Source organism: Schistocerca cancellata, chromosome 4, assembly GCF_023864275.1.
Source record: "Schistocerca cancellata isolate TAMUIC-IGC-003103 chromosome 4, iqSchCanc2.1, whole genome shotgun sequence".
NCBI lineage: Eukaryota > Metazoa > Arthropoda > Insecta > Orthoptera > Acrididae > Schistocerca > Schistocerca cancellata.
The window spans coordinates 597592593-597611447 of NC_064629.1; the positions used below are offsets into that span (position 1 = coordinate 597592593).

Genomic DNA, 18855 nt, shown 5'->3' on the forward strand with positions numbered 1-18855 from the left:
GGCAAGGACACATCACCACAAATATAGCCATGCCTAGTAAAGTCCTGCAAAGTTCAAACCACCCTTTGGACTGAGAGCATCTTTACCATTTACAAATAATATTCAAATTTCAGAAAGTCTCATTACTGCAGTAATTATGAACTGCTCACACTCACATGTGTGTATAAGTCATATAAGTCAATGAATAAGTGAAAGAGTGCAATGGAAGAGAAGTGACAAATAAATGTTAATCAGCTCAAGCAATTAACAAGATGTGTAGATGTGTTATATATATCTTACATATGCTAAAATGGAGGTTTATAATACCTTAATTATGGGAAAAGATATTGGTTAGAAAAAGCCTATTTTCAGTTATCATTCACCTGCTGTGATTTGTATGTTGAACCTCATATTTGTGTATGCATACTCTTATTTAATTGCAGAAATTGTTAAGCATGTAATGTAAGAATGGCAAATTAGTTTGTTATTTTTATCGCATACTTGAGTGCTAACAGGGATTTGTAGCTCTAGAAAAGAGATTAACATACTTTGCAACAGAAATTACAAATGAGGTTTTCTGTATAGCATACTGGTTCATACTTATGTAGGGGGCCTTCAGTACTCTCATAGCTTAAATAATTAGGGGGCACCTTTCCATCAGGAGAGTAGCTCAGAATTAGAAGCATCAATCATAATTCCCTTCAGCAAATATGATATGTCACCACCATGAACAACCATCACTTTGCATCTCAAGGATACAAATTCAATGTCATTATTACACTGTATCTGTAAGTACATCCTCCTATGTACAGTATCAAAGTGGGATGAACACTACACTATATACAGGGTGTTTGGACTTTCCTGTTATAAGCTACCAATGCTTGTGGAGTACAGTGGGTACATAATATTTTGAATAGGAATCTATGTCTGGAAATGTACCTTTTCCATTCTATGACAGTTTCAATTCGGATGTTTAACTTGTCCACTTCTGCTTGGGGAATTGAATCTTAACGAAACATCCATTCTGTATGTACAGTATGCTGGATTCTTTTTTGTTTTTCAGTAATGTAAACATACAATGTTTCTGTGTTAATACTAACAAATTTGCTTAAGTGATAAATGGATGTTTCATTACGCTTCCTTTCAAATTGTTACCTAATAATTGTACTGTGTCACACCTAATTCAATTCCACAAGTGTAAGTGGATGAGTTAAACATCTGAACTGAAACCATTATAGAACAGAAACGCTAAGTTTCTGGACATGGGTTCATATTCAAATTATTTTCTACTCACTTCCCTCTACAAGTCCTTCAAGTTTGTAACAGGGATTTCCAAACACCCAGTATATGATAAGTCATCTGATGCTGTAACTCTTCTGACATGTGTTAATAAACTAATGAAGTTGTGGTAGGACATTGACACATTTTGCCTGCAGCAGGAAAGATATTACTGCATTGGCTATCACAAATGTGGTGAAGACACTGGTTTAGTCCTTTTAAATGTTTCCAAACCAGAGGATATATATTTTTTCTGGAAGCAAGGGACAACACATTGTTGCTGTCATCAGGTTACAACGGGCAGTTCACATGACATACTTCATATACTGACTGCCATACTGTATTATGATGATGATTACTTATAAAATTTCCTGATGGTTGGTTAACACTAATTACGCACGATCTGTGTAATACTTATTTCCATTGCCTTGCAGTTCGTTCCTTCCACCCATCCGTCAAACCATATGTTGTTGATCGGGTAGTCTAGAGACATACAAAAGAGGTGGTCATGCTGACTCAGATTTATTATCAGCAACAGACAGTACCTCACAGTTGTCACCTGCTGACTGAGAACGGAGGAAGGCAACAAAATTAAAGTTCCATCTGTACTGTAATCAGTTAAGTCTAATCTTGATCTGCGATTTACCTTAAGTTTCAATCAGGGCAGTCATGTGGAGAACAGAGTAAGTAAGTGAAAAGTTTGAAGCTTGTAATAGTTCTTGTTATATTTTAGATTGCTAATCTGCATCTCTTTAATGAAGAAGCTCTCTTACTCTTTCTGTGACAAAGGCATCAAAACACACATGTACATTTCATTAACTGTGATGTGTGCATAAAAAAGTAAGATATGGAGGTTTGTACTCCTGTTCTGCATTGTGTTTGTTAAATACAATAATTCTACTGCATCAGTATCTTAATTCCCACAATTAAGTACTAAACAAACATTACGTAACTGGAAATAAGTTACTTCCACTGAACAAAGTGAACACATTTGAGATTGTAAAAATACATGTTGACAGGTACACCTTTGCCTTCATACAGTAAATAATATTTATAGACATGATACACAAAAGTGCTACACATAGTGCTTGTATACAATAATTGCTCCTTAAACTCACAACTATTTATCAAAAAATCCTGGGCTAAATGTAATGTTAAAAAATTATGACATAAATTTGCATACTGTTGTTTTGTACAGAAAATGTCCAAGACACATCACAACTTACCACCGTTATCCTGTCCAAAGACGTGAATCTGCCATCTGCAAACAGAAGAGGCAGACAGAAAATCATCTTCTGTCCAAGCTACTGCCTCTGGATTTCCTTCTAGGAACTGCCTAATTACTGCAAATAGAAAATAAAAGTTGTCAAGCTAATTGGTGTGTGTGTGTGTGTGTGTGTGTGTGTGTGTGTGTGTGTGTGTGTGTGTGTGTGTGTGTGCGCGCGCGCGCACGCGCATGCACGCGCACACAGATGAATAACTAGATCTCCATATTCCCTTTACTACCTGCTACTATTTTACAAATCTATGAATGTAATACAGTTTTCTGACAAACAGGATTCCAAAAGTAAGTTCCATTTGGGTACTGTCACGAAAAATAAATAAATAAATAGTTTATTTGTCCATAACAACTTCACAGTCATGAGCATAGTCAGTTTACAAAAACAAGAACATTAAAAAAGTTTAGAAGTAAAGACAAATTATACACAATAACATTAAAAAACCTTGATGGAGTACGAACGTTTATCAATTAACAGTTGCTTTAATTTTGTCTTAAATATGTTTCCTTTTAACAATTTTGTATTATTTGGCAATCTCTTATAAAAATGTCTTCTAGCAGAAAATGGACTATGATCTGTTGCTTCACCTGGTCCTACTCAACTCAACAAGCTTCCTTCCTAGATGTTGACCTCCACCTCAAAGATAGCTACATCAGTACCTCCGTCCATATCAAACCTACTAACCACCAGCAATTCCTCCACTTTTGACAGCTGCCACCTGTTCCATATCAAGAAGTCCCTTCTGTACACTCTAGCCACCCATGATCGTCGCATCTGCAGTGACGAGCAGTCCCTCTTGAAATACACCGAGGGTCTCGCTGAAGCCTTAACTGACCGCAATTATCCTCCCAACCTCATACAAAAACAAATCTCCCATGCCTAATCTTTCCAGTCTCCCACCATCTCCCAAAGCCTCAACATCTGACCACAGAAGATCATTCGGCTCATAACTCAGCACCACTCAGGACTGGAGCAACTGAATTACATTCGCCGCCAGGGTTTCGATTGCCTCTCTTCGTGCCCTGTAATGAGAAACATGCTGTCCACTATCCTTCCCACCCCTCCAACAGTGGTATTCCGCCATACACTGAACCTACACAATATACTAGTCCATCCTTACACAACCCCTGCTCCCAATCCCTTTCCTCATGGCTCACACCCCTATAATAGACCTAGATGCAAGACCTGTCCCACACATCCTCCCACCACCACTTCTTCAGTCCGGTCACTAACATCACCTATCCCAACAACAGCAGAGCTAACTGTGAAACCAGACACGTGTTCTACAAGCTAAGCTGTAACCACTGTGCTGCATTCTATGTATGCATGACAACCAGCAAGCTGCCTGTTCGCATGAATGTCCACCAACAAACTGTGGCCAAGAAAAAAGTGGACCACCCTGTTGCTGAAAACTCTGCCAAATATGATATCCTTCATTTCAATGACTGCTTCACAGTCTGTTCCATATTGATCCTTCCCACCAACACCAGCTTTCCTGAACTGCACAGGTGGGAACTTTCCCTGCAACACATCCCACATTCCCGTAACACTCCTGGCCTCAACCTCCATTAGTCACTGTAGTCACCCATCCAGCCTCTTTCCTGTTCCCATTCCAACACTACACAGCCGTCAACCACCACCACACCCAGTCTATTTACCGAGCGAGGTGGCGCAGTGGTTAGCACACTGGACTCGCATTCGGGAGGACGACGGTTCAATCCCATCTCCAGCCATCCTGATTTAGGTTTTCCGTGATTTCCCTAAATCGTTTCAGGCAAATGCCGAGATGGTTCCCTTGAAAGGGCACGGCCGAATTCCATCCCTATCCTTCCCTAGCCCGAGCTTGCGCTCCGTCTCTAATGACCTCGCTGTCGACGGGACGTTAAACACTAACATCCTCCTCCTCCTCCTCCTCCTCCTCCTCCTCCCAGTCTATTTATTTCTCTCCTTTTCCACTACCCCCCTCCCCTTCCCCTTCTCTGAGTCTAACGTGCAGCACTTCGCTGCCCGCCACCCCCACCATACTATCCCTCCCCTCCCCACTCCACCCGCCTCCTTACCCCCACACAGTCGCCACTCCCATCATCCACTGGTGCTTCTGCTCGTAGTGTGGTTTCAGTTGCCTGACACTGCAGGTGTGTGTGTGTGTGTGTGTGTGTGTGTGTGTGTGTGTGTGTGTGTGTGTGTGTGTATGTGGGCGCGCATGCGGCGCTAATTTGGTATGGAGAGGACATAGGATGATATTCTCTCTCTGATGGTGCAGAGTTTATTAGAGAAGGCTGTAGTGCAACAGATAGTGTTCCATATATGTCTGTCTATTGTTGACGAAGGCCTTAATGGGTGAAAGATATTGTGAGAGTCTTTTTGTTGTGCCTATCTGCAACTCAGCATCTCCACTATATGGTGAGTAGCAACTTTCCTTCTCATAATATTGTTACATTCCATCATGATTTCCTGTTGTTTGATATAATGAAACAAATATCAGGTCAGTAAGTGCGTGGGGTTAGGCAATGAAAAATAAGGTGTGGTAAAAAGAAGGGCTAACTGTATCTAGAAGCAACTAAAATAAAATAAATTGGAGATGAATGAGGCAGCTGGAAAAGGAGGTAGGGTCATGCAGTTGGAGAGCCCCATCCCAACCAGCTCATCCTTGGCCACAAAACTAGTTCAAATGTTGTATCTGATAATAAAAATCACTTTCACAGAGAGAGCAAAGAACAAGTTCAAATGTTCATAAGTCGTCTGCCAGCATAAAAGGTGAAGAATTTGGAAGGCCATGTTTAGCATGAAGAGCCATGAGTACATGAGCTGCTATTAGGAAGGCTCTGAAACCACAAATTGGAGGGCTTGTTACATACAATAAAACTATGGGTTAATTTGTTATGGGGAGGACATACGATAACATTCTTTTGCTGATAGTGTGGAGTTTATTAGAGGAGGCTGTAGCCCAACAGATAGTGTTAAATCGCCTGGTGAGGAGCTGCAAATTGGCATCAGGGTTTGTCAAAGGGAATTTTGGGTGAGTAATCACTCTCTAGCCCAACAGTCTGCCACTTGATCCCTGGGATACCCACACAACCTGCGACTCACAGAAAGATTACTGAGCAGGTGGTATGACTAAGGCCAGAGAGGAGGTGATGAACAGCAGACATCACACAGTAGCAAGAGTAACCTCAATCAGTAATCTTTAGGCTGCTCAATGACTCACAAAAATTGTATGTTGTGGGAAGTTCGTTTAATAAAATGTAGGGCTCTATTGTAGAGTAAAGGAACACACATGGAAAGGTCTTGGGAGTGAAAAACTTTAGATGATTCTTGAAACAGTTTCGTCCTAATTCATGGTCTGGGTTGGAACCAAGTGGGGAAGGGGGTGGGGGGGAAGGGGTCAGGGGAACACATTCTATAGGGGTTGAGTGGAGGTCCCAGCAGAGTACCTCAAGATACATTCCAACTGATAATCCCAGCCAAGGGCAGATGCCAGGGGTCGATGCCCCTTGTATGCAATAAGAATTTGATAAGTTGGATGATTACAAAATTGTGGACAGTTCAGTTAAAGAAGCAAGGATTTAGGCTTCTTTTGACTTCCTTGAACAGTGTTCGAAGGATGAAAGTTATTTATGGAGTTACATCATCAAACACATTTCATCTGTGTAAATAGGTAATTGCTGGGCTACAAATCTGAAGATCCAGGCACTGATTCTCCATTCATTCTAGAATGATTCTATCATTTGCCGCTCCTTTCACATTCGACAGTGATGTGTAATTGTGAAAAATACCAACTTGCATCATGGTTTGCAGTCTGTAGGTCCACTTACGACAATGTGGACAGTTCAGTTAAAAGGCTGTCCCCAGGAAGCTCACATCTCTCTTGTGAGAATGTGTATGCGCGCGCGCACACACACACACACACACACACACACACACACACACACACACACATTATCACAAGAGAGATGTGAGCTTCCTGGGGACAGCCTTTTAACTGAACTGTCCACATTGTCATAAGTGGACCTACAGACTGCAAACCATGATGCAAGTTGGTATTTTTCACAATTACACATCACTGTCGAATGTGAAAGGAGCAGCAAATGACAGAATCATTCTAGAATGAATGGAGAATCAGTGCCTGGATCTTCAGATTTGTAGCCCAGCAATTACCTATTTACACAGATGAAATGTGTTTGATGATGTAACTCCATAAATAACTTTCATCCTTCGAACACTGTTCAAGGAAGTCAAAAGAAGCCTAAATCCTTGCTTCTTTTTCTTGTTATGGAAATGTACAAGTAACCTACTGTATGGAGTTCACAAGAACTGGTTGTTTCCACATACTGATGTGAGTATTGTCTACTGGTGTGCAGTTTCCATAATGGTTCTCTTCCTATCTATTATTAACCTCTTCTACATCTACATCTACATCTATACTCGGCAAGCCACCTGACGGAGTGTGGCAGAGGGTACCTTGCGTACCTCTATCAGTTCTCCCTTCTGTTCCAGTCTTGTATTGTTCGTGGAAAGAAAGATTGTGTGTGGGCTCCAATCTCTCTGATTTTATCCTCATGGCCTCCTCGTGAGATATACGTAGGAGGGAGCAATATACTACTTGACTCCTCGGTGAAGGTATGTTCTCAAAACTTCAACAAAAGCCTGTACCAAGCTACTGAGCGTCTCTCTTGCGGAGTCTTCCACTGGAGTTTATCATCTCCATAACACTTTTGCGATTACTAAATGATCCTGTAACGAAGTGCACTGCTCTCGGTTGGATCTTCTCTCTCTCTTCTATCAACCCTATCTGGTACAGATCCCACACCTGTGACCAGTATTCAAGCAGTGGGCGAACAAGTGTACTGTAACCTACTTCCTTTGTTTTCGGTCTGCATTTCCTTAGGATTCTTCCAATAAATCTCAGTCTGACATCCGCTTCACCGACAATTAATTTTATATGGTCATTCCATTTTAAATCACTCCTAATGCCTACTCCTAGATAATTTATGGAATTAACTGCTTCCAGTTGCTGACCTGCTATACTGTAGCTAAATGATAATGGAGCTATCTTTCTATGTATTCGCAGCACATTACACTCATCTACATTGAGATTCAATTGCCATTCCCTGCACCATGCGTAAATTCTTTGCAGATCCTCCTGCATTTCAGTACAATTTTCCATTGTTACAGCATCATCTGCAAAAAGCCTCAGTGAACTTCCGATGTTATCCACAAGGTCATTTATATATATTGTGTATAGCAACAGTCCTACGACACTCCCTTGCGGCACACCTGAAATCACTCTTACTTCGGAAGACTTCTCTCCATTGAGAATGACATGCTGCATTCTGTTATCTAGGAACTCTTCAATCCAATCACACAATTGGTCTGATAGTCCATATGCTCTTACTGTGTTTATTAAACGACTATGGGGAATTGTATCAAACGCCTTCGGGAAGTCAAGGAACACGGCAGCTACCTGGGAACCCGTGTCTATGGCCCTCCGAACTCATGAACGAATAGCGCGAGCTGGGTTTCACACGATCGTCTTTTCGAAACCCATGCCGATTCTTACAGAGTAGATTTCTAGTCTCCAGAAAAGTCATTATACTCAAACATAATATGCGTTCCAAAATTCTACAACTGATCGACGTAAGAGATATAGGTCTATAGTTCTGCACATGTGTTCGACAGCCCTTTTTGAAAACAGGGATGACCTGTGCCCTTTTCCAATCTTTTGGAATGCTATGCTCTTCTAGAGAACTACGGTACACCGCTGCAAGAAGGGGGGCAAGTACTCTGTGTAAAATGGAACTGGTATCCCATCAGGTCCAGCGGCCTTTCTTCACAATTTTAATTGTTTTTCTATCCCTCTGTCATCCATTTCGATATCTACCATTTTGTCATCTGTGCGACAATCTAGAGAAGGAAGCACAGTGCAGTCTTCCTCTGTGAAACAGCTTTGGAAAAAGACATTTAGTATTTCGGCCTTTAGTCTGTCATCCTGTGTTTCAGTACCATTTTGGTCACAGAGCGTCTGGACATTTTGTTTTGATCCACCTACCACTTTGACATAAGACCAAAATTTCTTAGGATTTTCTGCCAAGTCAGTACATAGAACTTCACTTTCGAATTCGTTGAACACCTCTTGCATAGCCCTCCTTCACACTACATTTCACTTTGTGTAATTTTTGTTTGTCTGCAAGGCTTTGGCTATGTTTGTGTTTGCTGTGAAGTTCCCTTTGCTTCTGCAGCAGTTTTCTAACTCTGTTGTTCTACCACGGTGGCTCTTTTCCATCTCTTATTATCTTGGTTGGCACATACTCATCTAATGCATATTGTACGATGGTTTTGAACTTTGTCCACTGATCCTCAACACTACCTGTACTTGAGGTAAACCTTTTGTGTTGAGCTGTCAAGTACTCTGAAATCTGCTTTTTGCCACTTTTGCTAAACAGAAAAATCTTTCTACCTTTTTTAATAGTTTTATTTATGGCTGAAACCACTGATGCTGTAACCACTTTATGATCGCTGATTCCCTGTTATGCGTTAACTGTTTCAAATAGTTTGGGTCTGTTTGTCACCAGAAGGTCTAATATGTTATCGCCACGAGTTGGTTCTCTGTTTAATTGCTTAAGGTAGTTTTCAGATAATGCATTTAAAAAAACTTCACTGGATTTTTTGTCCCTGCCACCCGTTATAAACGTTTGATTCTCCCAGTCTATATCTGGTAAATTAGAATCTCCACCCAAAACTATAACAGGGTCGGGAAATCTACTCTAAATATTTTCCAAATTTTCCTCCAGGTGTTCTGCCACAACAGCTGCTCAGCCAGGGGGCCTATAGAGTCATCCAGTTACCATGTTTGAGACTGCTTTAACCGTGACCTTCACCCAAATTATTTCACATTTCAGATCTCCGTCAATTTCCTGTGATACTATTGCACTTTTTATCACTATAAACACAGCTCCCCCTTCACTGGCCAGCCTGTGTCTGTGGTATACATTCCAATCTGAGTTTAGAATTTCAGTACTGTTTACATCTGGTTTCAGCCAACTTTCCGTCCCTAGTACTATGTGGGGATTGTGATCGTTTATTAATGAGAGCAGTTCTGGGACCTTTCTATAGACGCTCCTGTGGTTTACTATTACCACATTAATATTGTTATTCCCTGTTGCGTTTTGCCTACTGCTACCTTGTCGCGTTTCAGTAGTAGTCTTGTCTGGCCTAGGGAGGGAATTCTCTAACCTAAAAATCCCACAGGTGTACTCCACACGTACTCTGCTACCGTTGTAGCCACTTCCTGCATGTAGTGCACGCCTGACCTATTCAGGGGGACCCGGAATTTCTCCACCAGATAGCGGAGGTCGAGAAATTTGCACCCCAGATCTCCGCAGAATCATCTGAGCCTCTGGTTTAAGCCTTCCACCCGGCCCCAAACCAGAGGACCGCAATCAGTTCTGAGAATGACACTACAAATATTTTGCTCAGATTCCACCCCGCGAGCGAGCTTTCCGCCTTCACAAACTATGCCAACTGCCTGTATGAACTAAGGATGACCTCTGAACCCAGACAGCAGGAGTCACTGGTGCCGACATGAGCAATAATTTACAGTCGAGTGCACCCAGTGCTCTCTATCACTGCCGGCAGAGCCTCCTCCACATCTCAGATGAGACACTATGGCAAGCAGACAGAGTGAACACTGACCTTCTTTCCCGACCTTTCTGCTATTTCCCCAAGGGGCTCCATCACCCGCCTAACATTGGAGCTCCCAATCACTAATAAACCCCCACCGCCCAGGTGTGCCTGTTCGGACCTTGCTGAAGGAGCACCAACAGGCAGAGCAGGCAATGTCACACGGCCAGCCTCCACATTGACCCTCCACCTCGTGCGACGCGAATGCCATTGAACCTACCACTCCCCTTTGGGAGAGGGTGGCCCAACCGCGCGCGGTACCCACGAAGATGTGTCGACAGCAGGGACCGTGGGTGAAGCATGTAACACCTGCCGTGTACCATACGACACACCAGACTCCCCACTGCCGCTACACTCCGCGGCCGCAGCCTGAAGACGGCTGACCGTGGCCATCAGCACGTTCAGCTGTTCGCAGAACAGTGGCTAGCTCCTCCTGCATTCATATACAGCAGTCACACATCCTATCAATATTGCACCTGTTTTTATTTGTTCCTCAATAAAATTCCTGCCTGCAGTGTGTAGTTAAAAGTTCTTACATTTCACGACTATGACAGTTCTTTACACAAAATTTTACTCATTAATCATCAACCATACTCTTTTCTGCATTTAAGCACCAAGTTACTCTTTCAGCTCTCTTATTAACTTGTTGGACTTTTTGTCATCCCTACACTTAGAGAGAGATGTTGGTGCCCTCATTATATTCAGTGCTGAACTGTCAGACTTTCGTGTTAATGTTTTTAACATGATGAAAACTCATTTGCTGATAAACAGTGTAAGGACACCCAACAATTGAACATACAGAAGAAACTTTGAGCAGTAGACTGGTACACACTCTCACACTGTTCAGAATAGCAGGAAACAGAACAACACAGAACTATTGGACGCTCTGTAAACACAGAACTATTGGACATTCTGTACACAGCATGGATTCATCGGCGTCACCTGACTGAGTTAAGTGGATATGGTACAATGTTCACATGTAAAGAAGGAGAAGTGAAAAAATAAGAGGAACGGTTACCATTTTAGCACTTCTGAGCAACTGGTGCTGGAGGTTGAGGATGAGGAAGAGGGCAAACTAGATCACTTAAGGTGTATTGCTCTGTGAGTACAACAAAATAAATTGATATCTTGACATGGCAAACAGCCTTATGGTGTGTTGCAGAGGGTGCTTAATGTACTAGTGTCACTTGCCCCCTTTCCTGTTCCAGTTGTGAATGACCCACAGGAAGAACAATTACTGGGAAGCCTCTCTGTGAGTTCGAATCACTATCATTTTACCTTCAAGGTCTTTTTATGAAATATACGTAAGAGACAGTAATTTATTGGTTTACTGTTCTAGCCAAAGTATGCTCTTAGAATTTTAACAGTAACCCACACAGTGATGCACACCATCATTCTTGCAGAGTTTGCTACTAGCCAACACTTCTGCGAAGCTTTTGTGCTTACTAAATCTACCTGTAACAAATGAACACTATTTTTCTTTGGCCTCTATCAATGCTATTTGGTATGGTTCCCAGGCGGATGTGCTGTTTTGTAAGCTACCTTCCTTGTGAGTATTCTACACTTCCTGAGGAGTATTCCAGTGTTTCTATGTCTGGTGTATCAACTTGCCAGTGATTAGCTTTACATTGTCATCCCACTGAAACTTGCTACATATTTATATCCCCAAATATTTAAAGGGTGTAACTATTTCCAGTGACTGATATGCAATTATCCAATAACTGGTCTTTTTTCCTGTTTATGTTGAGGGTCAACTGAAAATCCCTGCACTAAGTGTCCACCTTCTGCAAGTCTTCCTGCATTTCACTACAGTTTTCTCGCTTTGTCACTTCCATGTATACAACAGTTTCATATGACAAAAGCTTCATGAACTTCTGACATTATCCACTAGATCTTCTATGCATATCTTAAAAAATAATGGCCCTATAACATTCCCTCAGGATACATCCAATGTTACTTTTACATCAGAAGATTTCTCTCCAGTGACAATGACACGCTGTGCAGATAAATAATCTGGCTGCTTTGATTAGTTGCTCTAGATACGATGGCTTTTGCAATGGCTATGATGTCTGAATTAAGTGGTATTAGTTGCATGTGATATGCTCATTCAAAGGGATATAAAGTGTTGTCTTAGGACCAAGAGTAGTATACGGATGGGCTAAAATATTATATACAAGGTGTACAACTTTGCTTCTGCAATTTTCCCCCCAACATTTGAGGCTTTAATGAAACAAATTGGTTACACATATACCATTCAAAGTATTTTTCATCGCTGGCCACTACTTTCTCCCATCTTGTGAGCAGTGTATGAATCGCATGTCGAAAAAATTGTTCATATTTTGAAGTGATCCATGAATCAATCCAATTTGTGACTTCTTCATGAGATTGGATGTGTTGGTCAGACAGGCCATGTGCCACTGATCTAAACAGGTGATAGTCGGAGGGAGCAATGTCTGGAGAATACAACGAGTGGGATAGGCCTTCCCATTTTACGTTTTGACCTCTTTTGCAGCATGGGATCGAGCGTTGTCATGCTGCAAAATCACTTTATCGTGCCTCTCACTGTATTGCGGTCATTTGTTTTTTAATGCTCTGCTCAAACACATTAATTGAGTTTGATAATGAGCACCTGTGATTGTTTCACTTGGTTTTAACACCTCATGGTACACAACGCCGAGCTGGTCCCACCAAATTCAGAGCATGATCTGGGAGCCGTGTATATTCGGTTTGGCTGTCGATGTGGAAGCACGGCCGGATTATCCCGATGATTTTTTGCGTTTAGGGTTATCGTAATGAACACTTTTTCGTCCCCGGTCACAATGCGATGCAGAAATACCTTCCGTTTCTGCCTCTGAAGCAACTGTTCACAAATGCCATTCAACGTCTCTTTGTTTCTGCTCACACGGGACACAACTTCCTTCTTTCTGAATCATGCCCATAGCCTTGAGACGTTTTGAAATGGCTTGCTGTGTCACTCCCACTAATCGTGCCAATTATTCTTGAGTTTGATGCAAATCTTCACTCAGCAATGTCTCCAATTCTGAATCTTCGAAAACATTCTCTCTTCCATCACTATGCCGGTCTATGACGTTAAAATCACCATTCTTGAAGCATTGAAACCACTCACAGCATGTTATTTCACTAATAGCGTCCTTACCATATGTACTTCAGAGCATTCGATGAGATTCAGCTGCTGTTTTCTTCATACTGAAACAAAACGGTAACACCTCCCGCAAATGACGAGAATTAGGCTTGTAAACTGACATTTTCAATCAAGAACAATTTTATGATGCAGACACAAACTGACTAATGTTTGAATGAGGTTATATTGACCGAGGTCCAAGCTAGCTGCCCGACATCTGCGATCTGTTTCTTTCGACCGCTACTTACCGTTGTCGCCACCCATTGGCAAACAGCAGAAGCAAAGTTGTACACCTTTAGATTAAGTACACTGCAAGATACTACTGTGGGGAGTGAAGAAAGTATTTGTATGAGGGTATTCTTCACAATTTAACGTAATGAGTAGTAGCCAAAGATCTGGTAAAGGACATATTAAGGTAAAGGAAACATCTCCATAATGTAGGAGTTGAGAGGGTATGGGTTGTGGTTTATTAAACAGGTGTGAGGGGAAGCCAACCACAAAATATTCAACATATTTGAACAGAGCCAGCTTATTGATCAAGATGCAATGTCCAAATTACTGTTGGAGATGCGGGTAACATACACACTGATGAGGAGAAGGTGACAGCTCATAATGTTTAGTAATTTTCACGTGAATACTTCTTTTTACAGGTTCATTAGAAGGAGAAGATCAGAACTGAATGAATTTGCATTTTTGGCATTACAGTAGCAAATGAAGTAGTGGAACAAAGCACAAAGGCTATAGAGGAATGAAGACACCATGTCTTCACCATGGACGTACATTGTATAGAAAACATACACACATCTGAACCAACTGAAGGGCTTAGAATTCTGATAGGACAGGACAATTGTTCCAAGCAGTTCATAAGGGCATCATACAAATAGTCACAGTGTGGTGTAAATCTGTTCATAAACCAAGTCCTAAAAGGTATAATGAAGCCAATACACAAGGAGAAAATAGTTCGCTGGCATAAATTCTAAGATTGCAAAGACTTGCTCTTTCAGCAGTTATGATGTTGATATTACACGTGAGAGGACTTGTGAGATAAAGGAATGTTGGAGGCGTGTAATTCATGAGATGTTTCACAAGAGTGTTAGAATTTTCAAGAAAAACATTTTAATTATAGTCGTCTACAGATACTCTAGTTCAGAATATAGGATTTTCCTCTGCAACTTCATGCTGTGCTGCTCAATCCTTAAGACAGACAGCAATTTAATTTTGTATGGGGAATTAAGGTAGAGCTATAGACCATCTCAAAGGGCACTGCTGGCAATATGTCTACAATGCAGACAACTGGAATGACTTCTATAATATGAAATGAAATCAACAAGGACACAATGACATGAAATAATGACAATTCACACTATTGAGATATGCTGGGCCTGGAATGTAAGGGAACCTGAAGCTGCAAGCAGAGAAGTTGTAGTAATAAGCAAACTACACAGGTTACCTGTTAGCATTACAATACCATGGAGGAGGAAATGGAGCTGTATCAATACACAAAGGACTGTCACAACCCTGTTACCGAATTCTACTGTACATAATACCATAAAGAGTTAAAATATGCATAACTTGCTGAGAAACCTGACATTGTCCAGGTATTCATTTGGTCAATTTTCTATAATAAATGAAAACAGAAAATTGTGTTTGTAGTGAAGTAGTAGTAGTAGTAGTAGTAGTAGTCGTCTTCAGTCCAAAGACTGGTTTGATGCAGCTCTCCATGCTACTGCATCCTGTGCAAGCCTCTTCATCCCCGAGTAACTACTGCAACCTACATTCCTCTGAATCTGATTATTGTATTCAACTCTTGGTCTCCCTCTACAATTTTTACCCCACACACTTTCCTCCAGTACTAAATTGGTGATCCCTTTATGTCTCAAAATGTGTCCTACCAATGAATCCCTTCGTTTGGTCAGGGTGTACCACAAATTTCTCTTCTCCCCATTTCTATTCAGTACCTCCTCATTAGCTATGTGATCTACCCATCTAATCTTCAGCATTCTTCTGTAGCACCACTTTTCAAAAGCTTCTATTCTCTTCTTGTCTAAACTATTTATGGTCTATATTTCACTTCCATAGATGGCTACACTCCATACAAATGCTTTCAGAAAGGAATTCCTGACACTTAAATCTATACACAATGTTAACAAATTTCCGTTCTTCAGAAATGTTTTTCTTGCCATTGCCAGTCTGCATATTATATCCTCCCTACTTCAACCATAATCACTTATTTTGTTTCCCAAATAGCAAAACTCATTCACTACTTTAAGTGCATCATTTCCTACTCTAATTCACTCAACATCACCTGATTTAATTCGACTAAATTCCATTATCCTCATTTTGCTTTTGTTGATGTTCATCTTATAACCTCTTTTCAAGATACTGTCCATTCCATTCAACAGCTCTTCCAAGTCGTTTGCTGTGTCTGTCAAAATTGCAATGTCACTGGCCAACCTCAAAGATTTTATTTCTCCTTCCTGGACTTTAATTCCTACTCCAAATTTTCTTTTGTTTCCTTTACTGCTTGCTCAATATACAGACTGAATAGCATTGGGGAGAGGCTACAACCCTGTCTTGCTCCCTTCCCAACCACTGCTTCCCTTTCATGCCCCTTGACTCTTATAACTGTCATCTGGTTTCTGTACAAACTGTAAATAGCCTTTCGCTCCCTGTATTTGACCCTGCCAGCTTCAGAATTTGAAGGAGAGTATTCCAGTCAACATTGTCAAAAGCTTTCTCTAAGTCTGCAAATGCTAGAAATGTAGGTTTGCATTTCCTTAATCGATTTTCTAAGATAAGTCGTAGGGTCAGTATTGCTTCACATGTTCCAACATTCCTACAGAATCCAAACTGATCTTCCCCGAGGTCAGCTTCTACTGGTTTTTCCATTTGTCTGTAAAGAATTCGTGTTAGTATTTTGCAGTCTTGAATTATTAAACTGATAGTTCAGTAATTTTGACACCTGTCAGCACTTGCTTTCTTTGGAACTGGGATTACTATATGCTTCTTTTCAGCACTTGCTTTCTTTGGAACTGGGATTACTATATCCTTCTTTAAGTCCGAGGATATTTCACCTGTCTCATACATCTTGCTCACCAGATGGTACAGTTTTGTCATGGCTTGCTCTCCCAAGGCTATCAGTAGTTCTAATGGAATGTTGTCTACTCCCGGGGCCTTGTTTCGACTTACGTCTTTCAGTGCTTTGTCAAATTCTTCACACAGTATCTTATCTCCCTTCTCATCTTCTTCCATTTCTGCAATATAGCCCTCAATTGCATCTCCCTTGTATAGACCCTCTATACATTCCTTCCACCTTTATGCTTTCCATTCTTTGCTTAGTAATGGTTTTCCATCTGAGCTCTTGACATTCATACAGATGGGTCTCTCTCCTACGAAGGTCTCTTTAATTTTCCTGTAGGCAGTATCTATCTCACCCTAGTGATACATGCTACTACATCCTTACATTTGTCATCTAGCCATTCCTGCTTAACCATTTTGTACTTCCTGGCAATGTCATTTTTTTAGACATTTGTATTCCCTTTTTGCCTGCTTCATTTATTGCATTCTTATATTTTCTCCTTGCATTGATTATATTCAGTATGTCTTGTATTAACCGAAGATTTCTACTAGCCCTCATCTTTTTACCTACTTGATCCTCTGCTGTCTTCACTATTTCATCTCTCATAGCTACCCATTCTTCTTCTATATTCGTTTCTCCTGTTCTTGTGAATTGTTCCCTAATGCTCTCCCTGAAACTCTCTACAACCTCTGGTTCTGTCAGTTTATCCAGGTCCCATCTCCTTAAATTCTGACTTTTTTGCAGTTTCTTCAGTTTTAATCTGCAGTTCATAACCAATAAATTGTGTCAAAGTTCATATCTGTCCCTGGAAATGTGTTACAATTAAAAACCTGGTTCCTAAACCTCTGTCTTACCATTATATGATCTATGTGAAACCTTACAGTGTCTCCAGGCCTCTTCCATGTACACAACCTTTTATCACGATTCTTAAACAAAGTGTTAGCTATGATTAAATTATGCTCTGTGCAAGATTCTACCAGGTGGCTTCCTCTTACATTCCTTTCCCCCCAGTCCATATTCACCTACTACATTTCCTTCACTTCCTTTTCCTACTATCGAATTCTAGTCCTCCATGACTATTAAATTTTTGGCTCCCGTAACTATGAGAATACTTTCTTTTATCTCATCATAAGTGTCCTCAATCTCCTCCTCATCTGCAGAGCTTGTTGGCATATAAACTTGTACTACTGTGGTCGGTGTGGGCTTCGTGTCAATCTTGCTACAATAATGCATTCACTATGCTGTTTGTAGTACCTTATCCACGTTCCTATTTTTTTTACTCATTATTAAATTTATTCCTGACACCAAACTTCACAAATTCCCACTATATCGAACTTTACCCTACCCATTTCCCTTTTTAAAGAAAAGGGCAAATACAATAGTGGAACAAAACATTTACAAATGTGTAAGTACAGTATCCAAATTGAGAAATGTGATCTCAGACAGTTGTTATATACTGGGCACAGCTGATTAGAAAGTCTAAAACACAATTTTGTAAACGTGTCTATGGCAAAGCCTCTTTATGACTCTACACACAGCTATCGTTTTCACCTACAGCTATTTGCACTTCACAGTTGAAAGCTGTCAAAGGTGCTGCCAGAGATTTCCATAAGCTGGCTAGACTGTACGAGTGTCTTAGTAGTACAGATTAAATGTATTAAAATTTCACATGTAGTACAAAAATTCTTCATGTATCTCAGAGTTTATGACATCATACCTCCTGAACTACACTACTGGCCATTAAAATTGCTACACCAAGAAGAAATGCAGATGATTAACGGGTATTGATTGGACAAATGTATTATACTAGAACTGATATGTGATTTTTTCACGCAATTTGGGTGCATAGATCCTGAGAAATCAGTACCCAGAACAACCACCTCTGGCCGTAATAATGGCCTTGGTACGCCTAGGCATTGAGGCAAACAGAGCTTGGATGGTGTGTATAGGTACAGCTGCCCATGCAGCGTCAACAGGATACCACAGTTCATCAAGAGTAGTGACTGGCATATTGTGACGAGCCAGTTGCTCAGCCACCATTGACCAGACGTTTTCAAGAGGTCTAGAGAATGTGTTGGCTAGGGCTGCAGTTGAACATTTTCTGTATCCAGAAAGGCCCATACAGGACCTGCAACATGCAGTCATGCATTATCCTGCTGAAATGTATGGTTTTGCAGGGATCGAATGAAGGGTAGAGCCACGGGTCGTAACACATCTGAAATGTAACATCCACTGTTCAAAGTGCTGTCAACGAGAACAAGAGGTGACCGAGAAGTGTAACCAATGGCACCCCATACCATCATGCCGGGTGATATGCCAGTATGTCTACATCTACATTTATACTCCACAAGCCACCCTACAGTGTGTGGCGGAGGACACTTTACGCACCACTGTCATTACCTCCCTCTCCTGTTCCA

The 18855-nt window shown here is 41.1% G+C and overlaps 1 protein-coding gene across 1 annotated transcript in view; it reads right to left on the reverse strand.

Annotated features, from left to right (window-relative positions):
* Positions 1 to 18855, reverse strand: part of LOC126183278 (uncharacterized) — a 292135-nt gene that overhangs the window by 97082 nt on the left and 176198 nt on the right. The window contains exon 6 of the mRNA XM_049925101.1: positions 2484 to 2600. Within this exon, the coding sequence (XP_049781058.1) occupies positions 2484 to 2549 (66 nt within the window). The 5' untranslated portion in view covers positions 2550 to 2600. The remainder of the gene's footprint in view (positions 1 to 2483; positions 2601 to 18855) is intronic.